Source organism: Accipiter gentilis, chromosome 22, assembly GCF_929443795.1.
Source record: "Accipiter gentilis chromosome 22, bAccGen1.1, whole genome shotgun sequence".
NCBI lineage: Eukaryota > Metazoa > Chordata > Aves > Accipitriformes > Accipitridae > Astur > Astur gentilis.
The window spans coordinates 22,988,850-23,012,044 of NC_064901.1; the positions used below are offsets into that span (position 1 = coordinate 22,988,850).

At 46.6% G+C, this 23,195-nt stretch overlaps 1 protein-coding gene across 2 annotated transcripts in view; it reads right to left on the minus strand.

The window, feature by feature from the left end:
- Nucleotides 1-3,810: 3,810 nt before the first annotated feature.
- Nucleotides 3,811-23,195, minus strand: part of CD82 (CD82 molecule) — a 41,342-nt gene continuing 21,957 nt past the window's right edge. For both annotated transcript variants that reach the window (XM_049825686.1, XM_049825687.1), the window contains exons 3-9: nt 19,066-19,138; nt 15,437-15,561; nt 14,367-14,441; nt 9,350-9,457; nt 6,877-7,068; nt 6,511-6,594; nt 3,811-5,992 (exon numbers count right to left, since the gene is read on the minus strand). In XM_049825686.1, coding sequence (XP_049681643.1) covers nt 5,915-5,992; nt 6,511-6,594; nt 6,877-7,068; nt 9,350-9,457; nt 14,367-14,441; nt 15,437-15,561; nt 19,066-19,138 — 735 coding nt within the window. In that variant the 3' untranslated portion in view covers nt 3,811-5,914. The remainder of the gene's footprint in view (nt 5,993-6,510; nt 6,595-6,876; nt 7,069-9,349; nt 9,458-14,366; nt 14,442-15,436; nt 15,562-19,065; nt 19,139-23,195) is intronic.

A 23,195-nucleotide genomic window follows, 5' to 3' on the forward strand; every position in this document is an offset into this window, starting at 1 on the left:
GGGGAAATTGCTTGGACAAGAAGAGAGAACATGGAGAAGGCTTAAGGTTACGAACAGCAGGTAGTGCTGGCAAGAGTCACACGATGGACAAGGTCTGCCACTACGGTGGCATGATGAGAATCTGGGGTCATGAGGGAAGTCTAGATCTGAAACAGGTCTGGAGCAGCAGCATGATGGCCTCACATAGGCGTAACCCAATAGTTCCTAACCTGGTGAAGGCTCACAGAACAAAGAGCAATATCAAGATAACCCCTGAGCTGCTACCATTGCTCAAAGCAACATTGTGAAGGAATGGGAGTTACTAACATCTGGACCCTATAGGAGGGAAGGGAAATGCTCTCTAGTTTCTTAGAGGTGGGGCCTGTTGTGGTTACAAAAGCAGATTTCTGTATTTTCTGCATAACTCTGGATTGTTGCGGACAGACAAGTCACCTCATGATGCCATTCATTAGTGAAAGAAGTATAGGAAAGAAGACACCAGAGAGAAATTTAAATTCAAGTATGTGCAAATACCATCCTTAGGGACTAAAGCAGGATTTTCCCTCTCAGATTCCACACCTCTTAGAGCATCCACATATTACTTGGAGCTTTATCTTTCTCTTAAACCCCTATTTTAAATGGGGGTAATGTTTTTGCCTGGAAAACAGAGCATACCTTTTCTCCAGACACAGAGCATCCAATACTCCCCTAATTCCTCCCCACAAAAGCCAAAGAGCACACACAGCCCCCAGCCAATTATATTATTAGGAGCTTAGAAGGGAAAAACCAGAAAATTCATACCTATGAGAAGTAAGAATGTATGGCTAGGGTTACACAATCTACTTAGGAGAAGGCAGTTCCCCATGTTTGGCAGAAGAGATTCATGCCACGAGGCAAGAAATTGCATGCACTCTACAAGCACTCGCCTGCTAGAAACTGTTTGTAATGGCTGAAGCACACTTAGTAGCTTTACTAGCAATATTTTACTAATAGCTTTGGTTCACTAATAGCATAGTTTCTGTTAAGAACCTTTTGCTGTCCTACAAGTATTTGAAGATTTCCATGTTAGTAGATTTTACACTGACACATTTTTAGTATCAACCTGGCTTAAGATTCAGAAATCCTGGCTGCTAACTGAGGTTTATTCTTTGTAATAAAAGGCCAAGGCTAGAGCCAAGAGTCTCAGAGACTAATGGGTTAGAGCCAGACCATGAATAATTGAGGGTATGTTCTCCATTTATGGCATTGAGTGGCAGCAACTGGCTGTGAAAATGCATTTGTGGGAATCCCAGGGTCCTCAGGCTTTTCAGCAATGAGCCCCTGTGGCTGCTGTTTCTCACCTTCCGCAACCAAGTCGGAGTCTGACACCACCACTTGCAGCCTGTCCTTCAGCAGCCAGAAATCAGACCTTTTCTGAAGCCTACCCAATTCAGCCTCAATTCCTGAGAAAAGCCAGCAGGGACCAGCCACACCACCACACATGGGAGAGTTATAGAGGAAAGAACAACTGCCACACATTGCATTCAAGTACACGCCATGCAAAAACCATCACAGAAAACAAGATGCTTTGCAACGTATAGGCTTACCCATACCCACTCTAACTAATGCAATCCCTCTTCCCTTTCCAGAACAAAAAAAACGCCTCATGGGAAGAATTATAGGAGCTTCTGAGTTCCTCATGATCACACAGAATGAGGAACGTCACCAGTTCATTACTAGGGGCCTTGCTTAAGGCCACAGGGAGGTCACAACTATACTCTTGCAATATTAATTATTGGCTTGGAACAGCAATATAGCAGCTTATTGGTTATGCGCAAAATGCTTCCATGTGCTGAGCTACTGCAGTGGCTGGAGCTGCGGGTTTTGCTAGACAAACACTGCAGCTCCCAAGAAGTCTGCTATTCTGATTTCCAGTTCCAGAAGCAAACCTTTACCTCTGGAGACAAGCTGGGAGCCTGGCCCAAGGAGCAACAGCAGGTTTCTTGCTCTCTGAAGGTCTGACGACTTTCTTCTTGGAATCCTTTTTTAAGCCAGGTTTATAAGCATCAAATGCCCCCTCCTCCCCGCCCCCCCCCCCCAGCCCCGACCGACCACGCAAAGGAACTGAGGATAGAGGGAAATGGGAAAAAGATGGGGACAGGGAAAGAAGCAGCAGGAGAAGCTTTTCATGATACCTTCAACTTCCAGAGCTACATAGGGCAGAAACTCAAGAAGCAAGCACAACCCATATACAGTAGTGGAAGACATGCAACAAAATATCCAACTGTGTGCTGCTCCAACAAATGGAACGGAAAATCATCCCTAAAAATGCCAAGCATGCAGCACAAATCGTTTACGAGGAGAATACATTTGTAATTACAAGTTATTTTAGCAACCCTGCTGCCAGCAGTAACTAGGAGCAGAAGGAAGCGATCAGTGTCATCATCTCGTCCCCCAGGGACCAGCCCATGCTGCTGATGCTGCAGCACCCGGCCTGACTTTTCTTGGTGGAACAACTCCCTCCAGTGGCCAAAGGCAAGTGGTTTCCACAGAGCTCGGGCAGCTGCGGGGGACACCCAAGTGGGGGACAAGCAGCAGTCCTCACCTTCCCTCTTTTCTCCTTCCAGCTCCACATCAGGCTGAAGGAGAACCAGCAGCACCCTTCCCCACCTAGCAGACATCTGGTCAGGTCTGCCATGAAGTATAGCTCTCTAAATCGAGAGGCCCTAGCACCCGATTAAACCAGGGTGCTCTGGGAAACCAACCAGAAAGTGGGGAGATCACGTATGACCAAGAACCAAGCTCTCCTCAAGCACAGCCCAGGACAGCCTAAAGGAACAAACTGTACTCACAGATCGGACAGACCATTGCACGCTACTGTGGGTCCAGGATCCATTTAAGCACCTCTTGCTCCACTGGTCTTGACTAAAGTCTTGACTTTAGACCAGTTGCCACCAGTGTTTTCTGGTAGCACCCCAGCACCTTCTTCTCTACGCACTTCACTCCATTTCTTCAAACATGTATGAGGGCTTAGGTCATGCTTATTACTTCCTAAAGCAACAGCTCCAGACTCCATTAGCACACTAGCGTAGGTCCTTCTAAGGACAGCCATTCTAAATGGCCAGAAACACCACCACGGAGCAGGATCTGAAGGAATTTGGAGATCCAGCTCGTATCCACTTCTCAACTGCTTACCTGAGGGAAGCAAGAAGATTCATACAGTTGCTCTATCTACTTCTCAGGAGCTTTTCAAGCAGTCAAGCCCAGTGTGTGGTGGCGTAACTTACAAAAATGGCTGCCTCGGCTTTCTTCCTCCTCACAGTGGCAGGGCAGGGGCTGAGAAGTCTTTTTTTAAAGTAGCAGCCTAGGAGCAGGAGCCTACTGAAGGTGAGTAGGAAGAGGAAAAAATGATAAAGCTAAGCTAGCAAGAGCTGCACGCACTGTGGGCATAGCAGCAAGCTTATATTTTGTCAGTTAGTCCCCAAGGCTTATGACTTCATACAGTGCAGACTGTACAGACTTGGAACAACATCTTCAAATACAGAGATCACTTAGCTTAGGAGATAGCAGGTAATTCAAAGGAACTGCCACTCAGTCAGCTAACCCTAGGACAGACATACTTTATAAAACAAGGCAAAGTTTACTTTAGAATATAGCCTAGGAAAATTGGCACCTGCATCTGCTGGGCAGTACCTTCACAGTCCACGCTGATCTCACACATGAACCTCAGAACTGTTGATGGGCCCTTTGCTACCTTGAACAAACAAGGTGTCAGTGATTCATACGTAAAGTGGAAGGGGGTGGAGAGGAAGCAAGGGGAAACCACTGCAATGCACAAGTCATAGGCAGAGATACATTTTTTTAGCAAAGTCTTTATTACAGAAATATTCACCCTCTAGACTTTTATATCTGTACATGCATTTCTTCCAGTAGGAAGATGTTGCTAAAAACAGACAAAAACCAGAAAGGAAACCCAGCATGGGCTCCTTCTTACTTGCTGCTCAGCATTGGCATCTGTAACTGAACAAGAATCTTACAAATAAGAACACATTAGAGAATAGACTTTGTGCTACAAAAGCTAGCAAGCTTTACTGCTAAGAAGGGTGCCTTCTGTTATAGCAAAGGTCAGCTTGAAGGATCTGTGCAGGAGGGGGCAGGTGTCTCAAAATAGCAAAGCCTTAACAGACCTCTATAAAAAACAGTTGCCCAGTCATATTTACTCTCCCCAATCACTGCTGTGTCCAGAGATGAGGACAGAGCAGGGACCCACTGCCGGGGCCCGGATCCCCTCCATGAGCCTTTCTTCCCAGAAGTAAAACCAAGTAGGTAGTGAAGCCATCCCCTGGAACTGCTACTAGGGTTATTTCTACCAACCCCAGCCCTGACAAGAGACAGTCCCGGGACCACCTCTCTAAGGCAAAGGCTCCCTCACCAAGAACTTTGTGTCAGGTCTCAGGCAAGGACCATCCACTTCTCTCTCATACAGCTTCCTGCTGTCAGGGTGACTGCACACACGTGCAACTGCAGGAAATCTCTTGTGCCCAAGCCACTTTTAAGACTGAGGATTTGCACCCAGCTCCCTTATTTAAGAAGCTGGGGCAGTTTTTTCCACATACATTTCCTACTTAGTTCTGCTCTACACCACTCCTTGCTGCTGGCCACTGACTGAATAGAGCTAACAGCCCAGCCATTAAGTACAGAAACCACCCAGCCTGCGAAACTGCAAAACCAGCTACTTATCTGCTGCAGTGCTTACACTTGAGACAGAGCTCAGGATGCGGCCATGGCTCCAGACCACAGTGGAGTCAGAAGACTGGACAACTGAAATAAAAGCAACTTATCCTTGCATCCAAACTACAGAACCTAAACGGGACACTGGTAGCAGTGATGTCTCCAATATACAGCGTCAGCAATCCAGTCAGATCCCTCCATATTCATAGTTAAAAACCAGAGCTAACAAATTTTATGTTCGTAAAGGGGGCAGGGGAAGAATCATGTTAATCGTAACCTCTATAAAAGTTGGCAACCCAAGAATGCAACCAGCAGACTCAGCCTGGGGCTGAGTCCACGCTATGCAACAGTCTCTGAAGTGCCTCCAAGCTGACAGGAGCCAGCAAAGCAGTGCTAGGGGGAGAGGAAAAGGTAAAGAGGCAAGTGGGAGAAACATGTAAGTGTCAAATCCAGAACCCAAGGGACCCATTCCAGAAGCAGCTGAGCACCACCACCACAATCTGCCAGGCCACACTAGGAATAGGTAGGCTTGGCTCCCTCCTGGTGGCTTCTCATCATGCTCAAAGGAAAGAGCTCCACTGAAGACAAGGCATAGCTGACTCCAGAAGCAGGAGAAGCAAGTATGAGGGTAGCACTCGATTTTTCAGATGAGAGCCTAGGCTGGAAGATGCATAGTAGGAGCTGAATCAGGTTAACCACAAGGGAGGAGAAGGCCTATAAAGCACGACTAGTTACCACCACAAATCAGTGAAGCAGGTGAAGCTACAGAAGCACTGGAATCTCAACAGCAATCCTGGCTCATAGGAAAAAGAGATGGGACTTCTGGGGGTAGAGAGAAAGATGCGTGGGAGGAGAATGAGCGGGGAGAGGAGTTATTGTATGTTAGGCCCAGTGGGTTGTAGAATGGAGATATGAATAGTATTGTTTAGCATGGATCAGGCAGCAAAAGCATTGTCCCCTCAGGTTAATCGGTGTCTCAACTGATACGAGACAGTTAAGTTCTGCTTCTTGAAGTAGAAATAATCAGAGGCAGGATGCAGATGGCCCAAGGGCCCTATTGCCAGAAGATCAGGCTGTATTGCAGCTCTAACAGTTCTTAGCAGAGTGGTATCAGAAATGGGATGTCACAGGAGTAATGGTCAAATGGTTGGACAGTCTGGGTATGAGGCAGGAATGTTCTGTTTGCTCCTTTCTCTGTGGTGCCGTAGCTCTGGAGTCAGCCAACTCAAGACTTGGGCACTTTGGTGTAATCTTCACTGTGTATGTTCTTGCAGAGCGAAATGGACAGTATCATCCCCAGCAGCTGGAATAAGTAATGAAGAATGGGAACAAAATCAGCAACCAGACAGATAAGGTGGGAAGAAAGGGTGATACAGGGGAGCAGAACGCAGTGGTCTCCTTTTAATGACACCACACAGGTGAACAGAGTTGGTCCCCAATGCAAGGAAAATGCAACAATCGGGATGACAAAAATATTTTGCTGCAAAGATGTATGCCTTCATCTGGAATCTAGGTTATGGGCTTTTTAAGGCAACAAGTGGGATCCCACTAGTGGGATGTTGCTTGTCTCATTCTTCCTGGTTATGCATACAGTGAATTGCCAAGCATCAGACACAACAGCAGGAACCATGAGTAGGCAGGGCTTTGTTCAATTTTTAATCCAATCAATGAAAGCAGCAGCTCAAAGCTCCACGTAGGCACAACCAAGAGCTAGAACTGCACTGCCTATAAACCAGGTGTCTATTACTTGAAAAAATAGCCTTGCCTTTAAAAGAGTCTCCATGGTAAGACAGTATAGGTTCACGTCAGGGAGTGACTTACCTCTATAACAGCAACACCAGTGCAGACCCCAAGAATGACACCAAGGTTGTCCTTCAACCACTTCTCTACACTATCCATGCATCCCTACAGAGAAAACATGGTCACAAGGGAAAGAAGCATGAATCTAAGTATCTCAAGACTGAAAATCCCTAACACATCTCCTTGTGCATGCAGGGATTATCCCAGTTTCCAAGTTTCACAGTAGCTTTAGCAGAAAAGGGCAGGATCCCTGTCCCCCCTCACCCCAACTTCCATGGGTACTTCAACCAATACTGATGTGAAAAGAGTGCTCTAAATAATTCCCAGAGGAATAAGGACAAGGTGACTTCAGTGGAAGCTTCACAGGGCCCAGACACACCCACTCACCTGCTCATGAACAGGCCAGTCGGCATACGTTGCAGTACCGTTGACAGGGACATCCAGATTACAGAAACCGGTATCTACCCCAAAGTCCTTGGAGCTATTGGAGCAGGAGCAGGGATACTCAGTCATGCTTTTGTTGATAAGGTTCTTATTACTTTCCCAGTCCTTTGCTCCAGCCCAGCCACAGCAAGAGATCTAACAAGCAGAGAGAAATCATCATGGTCTTACACGTTGCACTGGTAACATACTGCCCATGAAAACAAACAGACAGTAGAAGTACACAGGAGCTCTCCGTGTAACAACATCCATCGAGCCATACCATTTGCATGAATTACTTACATTAGAACATCACCCTGTTACCAGACGATAACCTATGCATAGGGCCATCCAGAAGACAGGGGCATTACTGCCTACCAAAGAATCACTCTTCTAGCAAGATAGGAGTTAAAGGGCCACTTCTAGCAGACTGTGAGCATAGTAGACTATAATATGCACAGGTCATCCATAAAGTTCTAGCAAAACAGTCATGCTAGAATATGAATATTTTACAAGCCTTACTGCACGAGAACTAGATACTCAGATTTCAGCAGGCCGTACAGCTTGACATCAATTCTACAGAGTGTAATTTCGATTAGTTTTTGCAGATAAACACTAGCAAACCTTATCTTATTTCCAGGTGACAATGCTAAACAGAGGTAAAAGAGCAAAACAGATGTTGCTGGTGTCAGCTGGAGGAGGGCAGTGGTCCTGTGTGACACACATGAAAGATTTTTTTCAGTCCCTCCAGTTCATCATCAGTAAATGGATTTGTGAGGGAGAAGCAAGGCAGGCAAGAGGTTAATGTGTTGACAAGATACCACATGCATTCAAAGACATCTCAAAAGGATTACTACCTAGTCTTCCACTAGCAATGCCACTTCCATAGCTTTAAATGCTAGGACTTCATTCTTCTTTGAGTAGCACGCATTTTTTGATCAGACATGAAGCAGGAACTTTCCATTTTCTGGTTCCCAACTGCAAGGTACCACTCACTGACCCTAGCTGTGACACGCGGGGGACGCCAGCAGCCACCGCACGATGGCGTCGACAAGCCACCGAGCCCCAGCGAGTCAGGACGAGTTTGCACCCGCCTGGCTGCAGCTGGGACTGGCTGGAAGATGGGATGAGGAAAATTTTCCATCTGAAGAAACATTTACATTCCTATACAGCCACGTGATAAAACTGCAGTTGCTGGAGGGAAAAGCACATCGGGAAGTCCAGCAAAGACTAAGATCTTAAGCATGGATCCCAGTGCTTGCATGGTGGTACAGAGCAGAAAGGCTATCAAACTTGAGGTGGAATTTAAGGAAAATCCCCCTCCGCTCAGAAAGAAAAAGTCATGTTTCAGTCTGACATAACAGACATGAAAGCAGAGGTACAAACAGCTGAACACCCACACCAGGACAAGCATTTCATTTCCAAACAAGTGTTGAAGATCTAGCCTCCAGAAGGAACTACCTCTGCCTCACAGCGGCTTGGAGTAACTCCAAGACTGGTCTACAGAACACCCACCCCCTTTCAAATGCTAACTGTAGTACATGAGAGGAATTAGACTTCTAACACTCAACTTCTCCACCTATACAAAACCACCTTCTTCTGTTCCTATGTAATAGAAGGGCTCAAGCAGGATCCTCTCTCCACAACAGTCTTAGGCTTCTCTTGAGTCCACTAGCAAGGAGATGCAACTACAGTGATAAAACATAAACGAATCATTCTCCCTCCAAGGAGGGGAAATACTGCAGGTCAGTGTTCTGCAGACCAAAGAAAAATGCTATTGCTTGTACTTAGTGCACATCAGTCCCATGCTGGGCATGTATTTAACCACAACAGCCAGCCAGCTCTCAAGCTTGTGGTTCGACAGTAAACAGCTATCATGACTCCAGGGTGCCTGAACACTGACCTAGTTGCTCAAGCGCCAACCATGACGCTAAAACAGAAACCATGGTCAGTTGGACAGCTCCCAAGAACACTGGCAGTTGCAGAAGAGCTGTCACAATAAGCAAGCAACATGCACCAAGTAGTAAGGCAGGTAGTGCTGCTGACTTGTCTGGCAATAAGCTAGGGACTTTACTTGCTACAAAAATAGTATGCACCGTGGCTTTCACACAGGCTAGCGTTCTGGAGGCCCTGCAGAGAAAGAGAAGTGTTGGGGTGCCATTTGATAGGCCAGATACACTAAGACTAGCTAGCATTGGCTGCATAGCCTAACAGCCAGCATGCAGGAATGGTTCAGGGTCTTCCCTAGTAATAGCAAGCAAGACAGTTTTCTAGTCTACAGGCACGAAACCTCTCGGGCAACTCTGTAGATCAGCCAGATGAATGTGGTATACTATTGCCTCTTGCAATACCTGTTTTCCTGCCCTCAGTTTAGTTTTAAAGGCCATTGACTGCACTGACAAACAGCATCATCTGCCTCTTGCTGCCCCTTGTGACTCACCTGTGTTTGCACATAGTCCCATGCATCTTGTAAGTTCCTCTCATCGTCATTCAAAGGGTCATAATTTTCAATCAGACTTCCAACTATGTGGGACAACTCTTCTTTCAGCTGACAAGGAAAAAAGGCAGGAGAGTTAGATTAGTCAATTCCTTGTAGCCTTTTCTTTGGGGCTTAGGGTATACATAGGCAGCTTTGGTCACTCAAAAAAAGCTAACTGCAAAAAGTAACAAGTATAGATAAAGTGATATATACAGCCTCAGTCTTGAAGGCAAGGCAAGACAGCAGCTTTGCTGTGCAACGCAACAGGCGAAGCACCAGTACTTCCTAGCAAGTCCTTGCCCAGGCACAGAGAAGGACTACAAACCGGATGAGCAATAAGGAAACAGAACTGTGTATGGTTATCCTGGTAAGACACAGGCTGAACAACTGCAGCCTGCCCCAGACGAGAGAGAGGTGAAAGGTAAATACAAGCTGAAGGACAACATTGCCTTAAGTACTCACAGATAACTACTTCTAACCTTACTCTGTCAGCAAGACTCTGGTCCAGAATCTCAGTCACTGCAGTTCATCTCCACCGCTCAGGAAAGGTATGAGTCACCCTGCTCCTGTACGCAGCTCGGTTTCTGACATACAGCTGGTGAAAACTTCCCTTTTTCACAAGGCATTGATCTGCCTCTCCCCAGACTCCTACAAATGCTGCTTCTATATTAAGACAGGAAGTACTACAACTATCTAAACTGCTCAGTAACAGTCTTATCACAAAGCCCAGTTGTATCAAATCATCCCTTCACCCCCATTCCTTATCGAGAGATATTTACACCACCACCTTTCAGTTTGACAAGAGGTGCAAGCTACCAGACAGCAGACGCCTTCACCTTCTTCCTCCCACCTCTTTCCGAAGCTCTTCTCAGCCAGCCCATACATGAGGACAGCTGTTACTGCTAAGGACAGACCCAGATCACAAGAGGTTGGAGAGAAGCATCATTAGACTGCCTGAGGGCAGAATGGGATAGAGTTACATCAGCCTGAGCACTAGGATGCTCCCACCACACCTCTTACCTTTTTGTCTGTGGTGCTACAGCATATTTCAGAGCAGTAGAAACAGTTTTTTACTTTCCTTCTACTGTTAAGCATTGCAAATGACCATGGCAAACACAGGGATACCCAGCAAGAGGAAGCAGTACCTACTGTTAGAGGGAAGCTTCTCTACATCAACTCTTCTTCCTAGGAAAACTGCAGCTCAGCTCACTGGGATCAGCTACGGTAGACAGATGGGAGTTGCATGATCTTTCTTCTCATGAGGTCTAGCTCTTCCCTTTTTAATTACTTTGCTTCCCCTTTTCTTTCCCTTCAAATCAAGGCAACCTGACCTGGTTCTCACTAATGAGATTGGCCTCGGCTGCTGCCGTAAGCCTTATCAGTTACTAAACCTCTGAGTTCCCACCCTTGCCCCTCCTGCACACTGCTGCTCCACATGCAGGAGGAGGCACGGAGAGCTGGGTTTGTTGTCCTACTCCGGGGCCCATCTAGCCCCTTAGCTATTAGGTCAGATGGGAACCTAGTGTCACTTCTGCAAGAATCCCAGGCAGTGCCTCTGTTCTCCATCCCGGGACCCCACCACAAGCAGAGACAAGGCCTGAACTAGATGTCCCCAGTCACAGCTGCATAGCGAAGCTGTATCTCTGCTCTTCCTCTACTCTTACGCAAGAACAGGCAAGAATTCTTACAAACAGCTCTGGTTTCAAAAGATAAGGCATTTAAGTTAAAGAAAAACTCATGCATTCTTAGGTGTTTCAGAAAGTAATTGGAGAAAGGGGAAATATTACGCAAACAATAGCACAACTCTGGAGACCGCACACACAGGCAGCTCGTTCACAGGTTTAACCAGCAGAGCAGCCCAAAGGGGAAAAAAAACACAGGCACCTGCAGCTGATCACCCTTCCGCACTTCACAGAGGAAAATGGAAAAAAGCAACAAGCTAGAAAGGCGTACTGAACACATAGGCAGGCTTTCAACATCCTCGCCATCTTCACCCATTTAAGGTCTGTTAGGACTCAGTGCTGTGTGGAGCACGATTGCTCCAAGAAACAGCTACCCTTGCTTTCTGGGCTCCTGCTGCTTCCCAGCTCTAGCTAGCTGGGTGTCAGAAGGCACAATTCCACCACGCCACAGCAGGGACATTCAAAGCCTAGGCACCAAAGCCACAGACCACTGCCAGAAAGCAGCAGGGCTGTCAGTCTCCCCTTCACACAGGCTTAGTGAGGAGGGAGCTGGGGGAAAGCTGAACACCAGAGGCAAGAGCACAGGTCTTTGGTTCCAGTCTTGTTCACAGAATGAATCACGCAGGCTTCTTCCACTGTCAGTCATCTATTCCTGTTGCTCTGTCTGAGACTCAAGCTAGATCCGTACCCCAGAATTTATTAGCATCTAGCCTGCACAGGAAAACAAGCTCAAAACAACAGGAGGGAGCTCTCACCCCACCAGTCACTTCAGATTCCAAAACTAACCCATAGTCCATAGCCCCAGGCAAGTTGCTGCACGCAACCACATAGGCCTGTTTGCTGCAAACAATAGCTAGGAAGTAGGGCAATTCCCGAAAGACCGCAGCTCTCCATCCCTCATGGCATTTAGTGCCAAGCAGCAGAGAACTGTCTGAACAAGGCTGAGAGAGATCTTGCCCAGGCTCTCCCATGTTTAGGGCCTTGTGACCCACTAGACATAGGTGACCATCGACATTCAGCTCACAAAGCAGAATGCCATTTGCAACGTTTGTGACATTACTATTTTGTCATCCCTAAAAACACCTGGCCCCAGCGCGCAGTTTCAGTCATTAACAGATGGAGGGAAATGGGTGTTACATCAACATCCTCCCAGCAGTACTGGGCAATTCCAGTCTGAAGGGGCATTCCTCTAGCAATACCCATGGGGGAGGCAAATCAGCAACCTTCCTGTCAGACTCAGCCTTTTACAGTTACACTAACTCTATTTCAGCATACTTTATAAGTCAGGGGTTGGGAAGGATTTTGACACTGAAAAGGAACAGATATTCCAACAAAAAACCCCATCAAGTGAATCTGTTCAGTAGCTACTAATCAAGAAAAGGACAAGTAGAGAGGAGTACAACAATGATCCCGTCTACTCTCCTGCAGTGCATAAATACTTTAGTTACAAGAAGTGGAGGAACAAGTATCACAAGTATCCAAGATCCTTTCCTCCATCCTTGTTATTCCTTGTTTTATATCTAACCAAGTTCCTGAAGTCAGAAATAAACACAAAGAACACAACAGACATCCAGGGACCGCATCTTGAGCAGTTTTCAGTTTGCTTTGCTGTGCTCTGAGATGCCCCGAGATGACGTACATCAAGTGAAGCAGAGCGACATTCATAGCATCACTGAAGCGCAGCCACAAACTAGTGTGTGGGAGGTTTCAGCCAAGACCTTCCTGAAACAGTTCTTCCTGGTGCTCCAGGCAGGTACTTCAGAGGATCCTGCAATAGAAGGGCTCTGGAAGAGCTTTTCTGTAAGTTTTCTTCACTGAGGACTGAACAGGAGCATCTGTTCAAAGCCCAGCTTTCCCCACCATTCTGCTGGATCTGTACAAGTGATGATCTCGGCCACACCGCCTCCAAGGGCTGCGCTGAATAAGCCCCAGCACTTTTATTCTCTCCCTAGTCTGACTGAGGTTCAAATGAATAGCTACAGCTCAAAAGCTGGAGTTTTCTAGAGCAGAGTGACAGCTGGAGGAGAAATACCAACGGAGGTACGGAATTTCATGTACAAAAAGTCACATTTCCCCATCGCAGGGGAATGCCCATCCCCACACCTCCTCTGCATTAGTCAGAGCTGTTTGTTTAGAATCAGCAGCTTGTTTAAAGCCGTAACTTTATACACCAGCTAGCCAACATTTCGGTTTCTCCTTCAGCTCCAGCCAGCCCAGAAAGCAAGCTACCTTCATACCGCATTTGGCAAGGAACCCAGCCAACAGCTGCTCAGTTATCACAGCCACTTGTACAAAGTTCATATCAGCTACGTTGGGGGCAGGCACCTTCCTCCCACCCCCAAACTTCACCACCAGGCCCCATCCGTAACTTCCTCAACCACCTGCTTTCAGTAACCACCTAGCAGGAGGGTTGCCTTAGGAGAAGCAAGCACAGCCATGCGGCAAAGGACAGGGTTACCCAAAACTGGTACCAGAAACCTGAATACCAGGACAGAAGCCAGCAGGGAACCCACAAGTTACAACTTGCTCCCACTGCATGAATGTGGCTCCCAGTTTAGCTGTCAAACAGCTGGAGGCCTGACCAGGCACTGCCCTGGCCAGGGAACCTACAGCCAGGACAGGCTGTTGCAGTGCACTTAAGTAGTTCAATATTCCCTTTACACTACTAAGCCTATTAGAGCTCTAGAAGCATACACTGTGAAACTGCATTCCTGACAAAGAGATCCACTTCAAAATGTTAAACCACTTGGCTTTAAGCTCAAACTGTAGTACAGGAACTGTCAGATACTTGAGTTTGCTCCTGAAGAAAGAGGACAGCTCTTCCAAGGAGAGTTTTACATACAGATGCAGAAGGGCCGAAAGGACAGAATAAGATGACACAAGGAGGGAGGCCAGTCAGAAAAGCAATCACTCAGGCTGGTAACCCCTCAAAGCACCAGTTATGACAACATGGTAGTAATCACTGCAACTACATGCCCAAATAGCAGTCTGCAGCAGGATCAAGAGGAGGTGTGGTCAAAAGCCTTTCAGGAATTTATTTTTACTGTTCCCACTACCCAAAAATAAAGCTTGCATACCAAACAGAAAGCTTCATAATCCTTGAGAAAGTAGCACTACTGAGGCTGGCAGATACAGAAGCAACAAACTGTACAGCAAAGCTGCTGAGTGGGGTAGAGGAAAGGAGAATCCAGTTATGACTGCTAACGGTATAGCTCGGTTTGGAAGAAAGAATTTCCATTTGTCTCCTGTTGCCCCAAACCAAGACCAAGAAAACATGCACAGTAAGAAACACTTACCATTCCTTTCTGGAAATAGATGACCAGTCCAGCAGCGACCTGAGTTATAAGGATTACCATCAGGCAGGTGAAGTACTGGAAACAAAAGAGTATAGGTAACTACTATCAGCCTTTAGAAAGGTCTGCACATAACAGCACAAGTTTTAGTAAGATTTCACAGACAAGAGAAGTCACAACATTGAGCCAACACCATTGCCTGCAGACGAGCTCTGCTATCAGCAATGCTCTCCCCAGTAAAAGGCTTAAGTACAAGCACCTACATCAGACTAGTACACTTCAACACTTCTCCCATCAGGCCAACAGGAAGACTTCAGGAGGGAGAGGGTTTAAAACTTAAAATTCACCAGCAAGCTGCTTTTAAGGAAAGTTTGACATCTGAGGTTACTTTTAAACAGTGACAGCTACTACCATTACATTAGGAGATGTTCCTAATGCCAGGACACACAGTGTGGCCATACTTGGTTTCCTATACATATGTGCTCTGAATAAGCAGGAGTCAAGTAGCAGGCTGAGGTGTACGAAGCTAGTGTCATCTCATCCATCACAGACAGAAAATTTCCTATAAATGAACCGTTTGAAGAGAGGTCCTTACATACAGGACGTTCCTAGTCAAGTCTCTCTCAACTCTCGCGCTTTCCACAGAAGTTAAACTTTGCAGGACAGCAAGACACTGTCACTCTTCCTCTTCTCTCTCCCCCTGCCCTTGACAGTTGTCCTTGCACAATGCCAACTGGCAAGTGGGGGGGGGGGGGACAAGGTACAGGGTCACCTGGGTCACCTCTCCTCTCCTCAGTTGGAAGTCCTCAACCCACAGTGTGTTTGCAGATAGCGTTAGCAACATCCCTTCTCATTTTGCAGAGTTTTAACTAATCACCAGTAATGTCTGAGGAACTGCTATTGCAGCCTGTTGACTGCTGGAGAACTTAATGGGTGCAAATTAAGAATTGGATCCAAGTTGACCTAGCAGAAGTACCATCCCAGGAGACCTGAACCCCAGCTAGAATCCAACAGATATTTTGCAGGAATTGATGTTAAAGGTTGGATCTAAAACAAAGCATGAATTCTCTCACCAGACCCAAGAGACATCGGATTTCATTGACTGCTCCAAGACAACCCAGGAACCCCATCAGCATGGTGAGAGCCCCAACACCGATGAGGATGTATGCACCAGTCTTCAGGGAGGGAGATGACATCTCTGTAGGGGCCAGGAGAGGGAACAAAATTAGCTACTGACAAAAACTACATCTGCCGTCACCATTTAGAGAACTGCCTCCATATCTACTTAAAATAGTCTGTTCTCTTCTACAAAGGGACTGCACAGAGGCGTGTTGAACATGGGGACAGAAGGCTGCTTCTGGGTGTCTTGTGATAAAGGAAGACTTTCAAAGCCAACCTTGCAGGTCTGCATTATCTCAGAGCCTGGAAGACTCAAGGTCAGTCCAAACAAATTAACCTTGTTTGGAGAAAGTTAGCTGCTTACTAGATTTTTAATTCCCTCATGAATTCACTCTGAGTGAGAGTAAGACAAAGTATGTCCTACTCCACAACTACTGCCTTTGTTTCAATTCCCTTCGCTATGTTCAAGGAAACTTTTTTTCAAGTCCCAAAACCTCTTTTTGGTTTGGCTTTTCACTTTCATACACTATTCCTTTTCACTTTAATGCACTATTCCTTGTTCCAGCCATTCTGTTTTTACTTATCCACTTGCAGTCAACAGTGGGACACACAAACTCTGTGGAGTGAGACACGACGCAAGAGCTACAGCTAGTATTGAGCATAGATGATGTGACAGGTTACTTGACAAGTCAGTGTTGAATGGCTTGTGGCCAGGCACTCGCTGCAGGCTGTTGCAGCACCTGTGTATGACCCACTGCAAATAGATGCTATTCCAGGTTCAAAGTAGGTATCATGCCCAAATTAGCTACTTTTACATATCCTCCTAGCTATCCCCTGCTATTGTGTCTGGAATGACAGTGCTCTTAAACGCTCAACAGTTTTTCAACCAAGTTTAGGTAGTATCATTTCAGATATGCTGGTGCTGTCAGTCCTCTCCCTTCAACATTTAGTACTGCAAGCAACAGAAGGAACTAGCTCTTACATTTGGGTTGGTCACAGGACTGTTTCTTGCAGAATAGGATTGGAGGAAGCAAGCGTTACAGCACAAAAGGTGAAGAGATACTCTGTCTAGAAAAAGTAAGCAGAAACTCATTTATCATTAAGAGATATTCTTAAACCCACAAGCTGCACAGTGTAGGGGAATTCTGGATGTCCAGTGACTAATGAAAATAATGTTCGCAGAGCTCAGCACTTAGTTTCCCGGACGTAAGTCCCAGGAGGCAAGCTTCCTCTGAGCTCCTCGTGAGAGGAGAGTAACTGAATCCAGACTAATACTCTTCCCCCTAACGCATATTTCCTCCCACTTCTGATACCTGGTACAAGTCACCAGCTTCCAAACTTTTTCCCTAGAACATGCCAAACAGAGGGGGTAAAAAAAAAATCAGTTATCAAAAAATGAACCAGAGCTGTTTGCCACACAGGTCACTTCAGACAATTCAGACTTGATTCATTTCCAGGCCAGACTCTCCCTGGCTGGACATATGCCACAGAAACCACGATCCTGCTCCTCCTTCCTCACTAGTCCTGGGAGTCCTGCTGTGCAGGTTAGGTGCTGATATTGCAAAGCATTTACTGAAGTAGCAGCTTTAGAGAAGTGGCCTTCACAAGACTACACTATTCCCTCCCCCAAAGTCTGCCCAGCCATCATACAAGTGTTCAAGTGCCTGGGTTGCAGCACCTCCACAGTGCTAGAAAGCAGTTGCTTAGTCGACTTCTCATTAGAAGAAATAAAAAGGTATTTCCAACTCAAAAGCCCTTCAGAGAAGTGACAGTGGCAGGGGGACAGGAGCTGGTGCTTGTACTTCTCATCTGCAGCACTTCTCATCTGCAATACGTCTTGTCTTGCAAGAGAAGGCTCTGCTGGCAAGACGACTCCTGCTCTGTTTGCTGTCACTCCGTGTTTTCCTCTGCGCTGGGCGGGCGGCCAAGCAAGTACAACAGGCTCCTTTGGCAGCAGCTGGAGTGCCCTGCTGTGCAGAGCTCCTTCCCTGATGCCTGGGTTACTAAAGCAGAGGGGAAGAGGGGCAAGGCATGGGAAAGGAAGCAAGGGGGCAGGGAGAAAGAGCTGATGCTGGAAATCTCCAGGAAGGAAGCTAAATCCTTAAATGCCCTGTTAGCGGAGATTCTGGGTAAAATGGGAAGAAGCAGAGTCAAGCTCAGGGACTTCATACCTCCACAAGTGGCAGCTACACCCATCAGACTGGGGGAACAGCTGCTGGCCCACTGGTATTAAACATGCCTCAGACCACCAGGGGTGCTGCAAATAGCCAGGCCCTGACAAGGTCCTTTTTGGCTGCCTGTACTGAAAGGGCGTTTCTGCTCATGCCCCCACTTTATTAAACAACACCCCTTGTTGTGCTTCTTGCCCTTCTAGTACTGCAGGAGGAAGCCAGATGCCACAGCCCGACAAACAGAGCAAGCAGCACTATCTGTGTGTATGGCATTAGTGGGGGGTGTTGTCTCCACCCACCACCTTCCAAAGCCAGGCCAGAGTGTTCAGGGGACTTGGGAGAGAAAGTCCTTTGCAAGATCTCTGTAGCTGGGAGCAGGGCTATGAATGCCATTACTGTTCATTCCCTGGGGCTGCAAGCAGTGCGCAGGCAGCCCTCCTGCAGCATCTGACACTAGAGCCAGAGTCAGCAGTTCTGGAGGTAGTGTAAATGGGTAACCAGACCCATCAAGCAGAAAAGTTGTTTGAAGCCCCCTCTAGCAAAAAGCACAAAGGAAGCAGAGCTTGTGAAAGATGGAGTTGAGCTACTCATTTGGTGAGAGTCCGCTTATAGCTCTGCGAAGCCCAGACTCTGCTAAGCCAGCTCAGTTTTTTGGTCATTGCAGAAAGCAGGCCCTCTGTTAAGACTCAAGTGGATGCTCTTGGCTGACTTAAAGGGGAAGGGAAGGAAGCTAGCCCCTTGCACGTGCAGCAACACAAAACACCTCTGATGGCCAGACTAAGTCTCATGAAGTGTGTATAATCAAGTATGTTTTAGAAGTCAGAGCACTAAAGACTTCAGACCCACACCTTCCATCCCCCCTCAGATCTACACCTTCTACTGCTTAGGAACAAATATACTGACTACTTTCAATGTACGTGAAGCATCAATAAAACCAGGTACTTTCTTTCTTTGGCATTTAAAACAGTCAAATTGAAACAGATCATCACGGAAAGCAGTGGGATCATAGGGGACTCACATAGCAAAACTACATTAAGGCATCGGGGGCCTTCAGACACGATGGTAATAAGGAAGATGTTGTGGAAACACAGAGCATGCAGTGAAAACAGGATGAAATACTAGTCCCTATGTTTAAGTTGAAGTATTTGGATTGCTGGGTGAAGAGGCAATGGTCTCCCTCAGTCTGACCCTGGTGTTGCAATCCACAAAACTAGGAGGAATGCTGTGTCTCTAGGGTTGCTCCCTTTCACCCTGTCCCTGGTAGAGTCCCATCTTGCTATACACCATGTTACTGCTCAGGTCACGGACCATGCATAAAAGTACTGCTGTCCCTAGACTACACCATGGCCAAGCACAGGCCCGGACTACAGTCAGTTCAGAAGGAGAAAGAAGATGAAGAAAAATGTTCTTACGTAGAACTGCAATGAAACTGGTTTTGTCGGCCAGAATCCATATTCCAAAACCCAGGATCACAGCGCCCAGAATCTGAAAGAGTAAGAACAAAACACATATAGCTTGCTTATTAGCTTAGGCAAATAAGAAGAGGCAGTCACTATTCTCCATAATTCCAGAGTAAAAGCAACCATTCTTTTGCTGCTCCCACCCATCTCTCCCATGCTACTCCTCCCAAAGTAAACAGGATTAGCACGACTCCAGGAAGAGCACCTCAGCCAACTGCACAGGACCCCCAGGTTCTGCTTGGCAGTCCTTCACATGGTATTTTAGTAGTACACGATATTGTACAGGACCACTGTTGAAAACAGTCTGAGGAAGAGATGCCCTGCTGCTAGAACCTTGCTGTCAGCAGCAAAAGGTAAGTGCACTGTTTCTGTCAAGAACTGAGGAAGGACAAACATGTCTAAGCATATGATTGTAAAGATTTTTTTTGAATAGAGAAATCCCTGACCCTATGGGACCAGGCTGGGAGCCAACTGACAAAGGATTAGATATCTGGCAGCTGGAACCTTCCCAGGAAGGAAATCTTCTGCTCTGTTATAACCTTATGGCTTCAACCCACAAATGCAAAAAAACAGCATCATTCATTTTACATGCAGGTTCCCCTGAGTGAAGTGCTTTGCCACTTCCAAAGCCAAGCTTAGGCATTTTGGCTTGGCTGCTACTTTATACCAGAATACCCCAGCCCCTCAAACCAACACATCTTACCACCAAGAGTCAAGCATTATGAAACATCAGCCAGTCTCTGCCTCACTCACCACACAGTCTTATCAAGGGCAAGGATTAGCAGAGCAATACGTCTCTGCAAGGACTCAGCTGAATCCATACTTTGAACCGCAAAGCCAAGAGACATACAGTTTTCCTATCTCATTTTGAAGAGGGGGGTGAGGGGAAGAATGCTCTGGTTTAGCTTCCAGGTATCACCATGTTTTATGCTGCACTGCGAGGCATTTGCATGTAGATGACCCCAGCTCCCAAATTAGGGTGGCAGCACCATTATACCCATAATAAAGTAACTATGCTGAGAAGCCTGTAAGTCTGCGGGTTTGACAAGAAGCTGAAATTTGTGCTGTTCAGCCAACTAAAAGTGGCAAAGGCTGGAAACCACTTGTGCAAAGATCTAAAACAGACTTTGAAGAAACAAGGGAAGGACAAGGAGTACAAGTGAGATGCTTCCAGAGGACATGAACTGCAAGCAGCAGTTCTTACACCAGCAGGATTTCAAGATAGGATGAAGTGAAATACTAAATAAACCAAAAGGGCTGAAGAGAGAATGCAATTCTGTGCTTCATTAGAGAATGTTCTGATATTTGGGAGACAAGCCAAACCCCCACCTGAAGGAAGCTGGTAGAGAGGGTTGTATGGACAGGCATTGGGTCCACAATTTGAAAGTTTACACTATGCTTCATCTCCTCAGACAAAGAAGCTTTTCTGAGCAAAGATAAAGCAACAGTCTGAAATAAGCTGCTTGCAAGCTCTCCTGGCTTGGCAGAGGGCACAACATGTAGTTAGCTCTGGGGACAGAATTAGAAAGTCACCAAGCAAGTTCCCACCTATGAAGATGGATCAAGAAGACTGACTCAGCTGCAGAAAGCATGTAGCTGTTGTATGCCACCAAAAAAAAAAATAAAAAATATAAAAAGGCAAGATGGCAGTAACAAGAATTCCCCCTTGCCTTATGTCCCAACATGCTGCACCGCAGCACTCAAATCTGCTGATCAAAACAAAAAGGCCCCTTGAACACGCAACAGCTGTAGAGCCTAAAAAATTCCTCTCAAACTTGGTATTGCCAAGAACTGCTGAATTTACAGTTCGAGGCAGTCTCACATTTAAACCATAGTCTTAATAAAATATTTGTCTTAACAAAGATGCAAACCGGGCCGTATGTGACATCTCTTTTGGCTTGCTGACCCTGAAATGTCACCTAAGTTTTGCTGTTGCTGACAAAACACAGAACGGCTGCTGAGCTGAGTGCCTGGGAAGTTATTTGTTATGAGGTGCTCAGACTATCCAAGGCCTGTTTTCACTCTGATCTTTGCTCTAGTCCACAACTCATGCATTTGCCAGGAGCTGCTGTGGAAAACACTAAAAGAGGAAGGCAGGGAAAAAATAAACCACAAGGAGAAAACACTGTCCCATTAACAACAGTATATTTACCTCCTAGCAGGGTAGTATCTCTGCTCAGCATCTTCAGGAGTTTCCTTAGCATAGCGATGCTGCTTCTGTCACTGGCTTGGCTTCAGACCCAGCTGTCCTCCCCCAGCACTACCTGCCTTCACACTCAGATTGGAGGAGGTAACACTCAGCCTGGCACAGGGGCCAATAAAGGCTCCTAAACTCCAGGCTTTGTTTCAGGTAGTAGCTTTGTGCTCCATTTACAGCAGGGTTAGAAGCAGGACAGACAGTTACATATTCTAAATAAATAGTTTCCAGAGACTGTTGAACTTGTCTCAAAGAACTGTTTTCTCTTTAAAGAGAAGCATCTGCTGTGGCCTGTATCTGCTACCCAAGAAGGTAGCGATGTGTTTAGTTTTCATTAGAGAAACTAAGCTTATAGTCCAAGCTTACTTTTTTGTATCTTTTGTAGCATGTAGGCTAGCAGTTCAGATAACCTTCTTCCCTTTAACCAAAGCAGGTCAAACCCTTCCCTGAAGTAAGGCTCCAAGACTGCAAAATACTAAGTCCCTGAACTACTTCAGCTATAGCAAAGGACCTTCTCACAGACCTCGAGCTGTAGAGAAGTGCCATTTCAACAACTAACTTCTAAAAGAGTCACTAGTGTGTCCCTAAAGGCTTAATTCATCAGCACTAAACAAGGCTTGAGAACACACTTCAGACAGTGAGGGCTGGCCTGTACAAGGTGCAATCACAGAGGCTCAGCTCAAGGTCCAGAGCAGACCCAGAGCTCCATCACCAGCATTAACATTCCCATTTGTGCAAGCGCTCTCCTCAACAAAACTCAGCAGCTCTGGGAAACCAGCATGAGGTATGCAAAATCTGTCCATGCCGGGAGCTCACAGCAACGCAACAGAAGCAGTTTCTCTGCTAGATTAATACTCATCTACTACACTGTATGAGCTCAAGAATCCCATCCCCATTCAGATCTTGAACAACCATAACGGAAAAAGCTTCTCATGTCAACTACTTCCTATGACAGCAAGGGAGTAACGGATACCACCTCCCTCAACATTTGGCACGTGCAAAAAGCCTGCCGTCGGTCAAGACAGAAGCACGCTCAAAATCTTCGCTCTAGAGAAGTATCAGGCTCCCCACCAGAACACAAGAGCTTCAGAGACCTCAATTCCACAGAGCAGCCTGAGGGGAAGACAGCGCCTGTGTTGCACAGTGGACTTACAAACGAGCTCCTTAAAGCAGCTTCTCCCTTTGGTCAGCACAAACCTCCTCACATCCCACCTTAAAATTCTTACTCTTCAGGCCCAGCTCAGTGCATCAGATCAGCTTTCCCCAAGAGGAAGAGGGGCTGGCTGCTACACCAGAGGAGCTGGTTTGGAGCAGAGTGTGCACAGGACAAAGAACAGCTGCTTCCCATCACTTGCAACCCAGACAGGAGTGCTCAAGCCTCCCCGAGACCCGCAGAGGGATTCAGCGCCTGCCACCCTCCCAGTCTTGCAAAACATAGGAAAATGTTTTTCAGCGCAGACGTGGGTCAGCCAGACAAAGCAGTTCAACTCTGCCTCCTGACAGCGTGGCTATCCCTGCAGGCTGCCCGCGACCATGCCTGGCTCAGCAGAGAGGGGAGAGGAGGGCAATATGGAGTAGAGATGCCATGATGACTACTGATAGCATCCAGCAAAAACAGCGACAGTGTTGTAAGGCACTGTAGTAGTATTTCAGGCTGTTGTCTTTCCCCCTTCCTCCCATGGCAGGCTGACTTTCTTGAAGAGAACTTTCTCTATACAGAGGTTAGCTAATGAACTTTGACTTAGGCTCAGGGATAAAGGAAGACTGACAGTGCCCAGGTACTGGGCTTCAGCAAGACTCAAAAACTGCCTTAACAAATGCAGCTCTGCTTCTCAGGGTAGACTGGTTAAGTTACATGCTGCTTAAAAAGTTATCACGTCTTCAA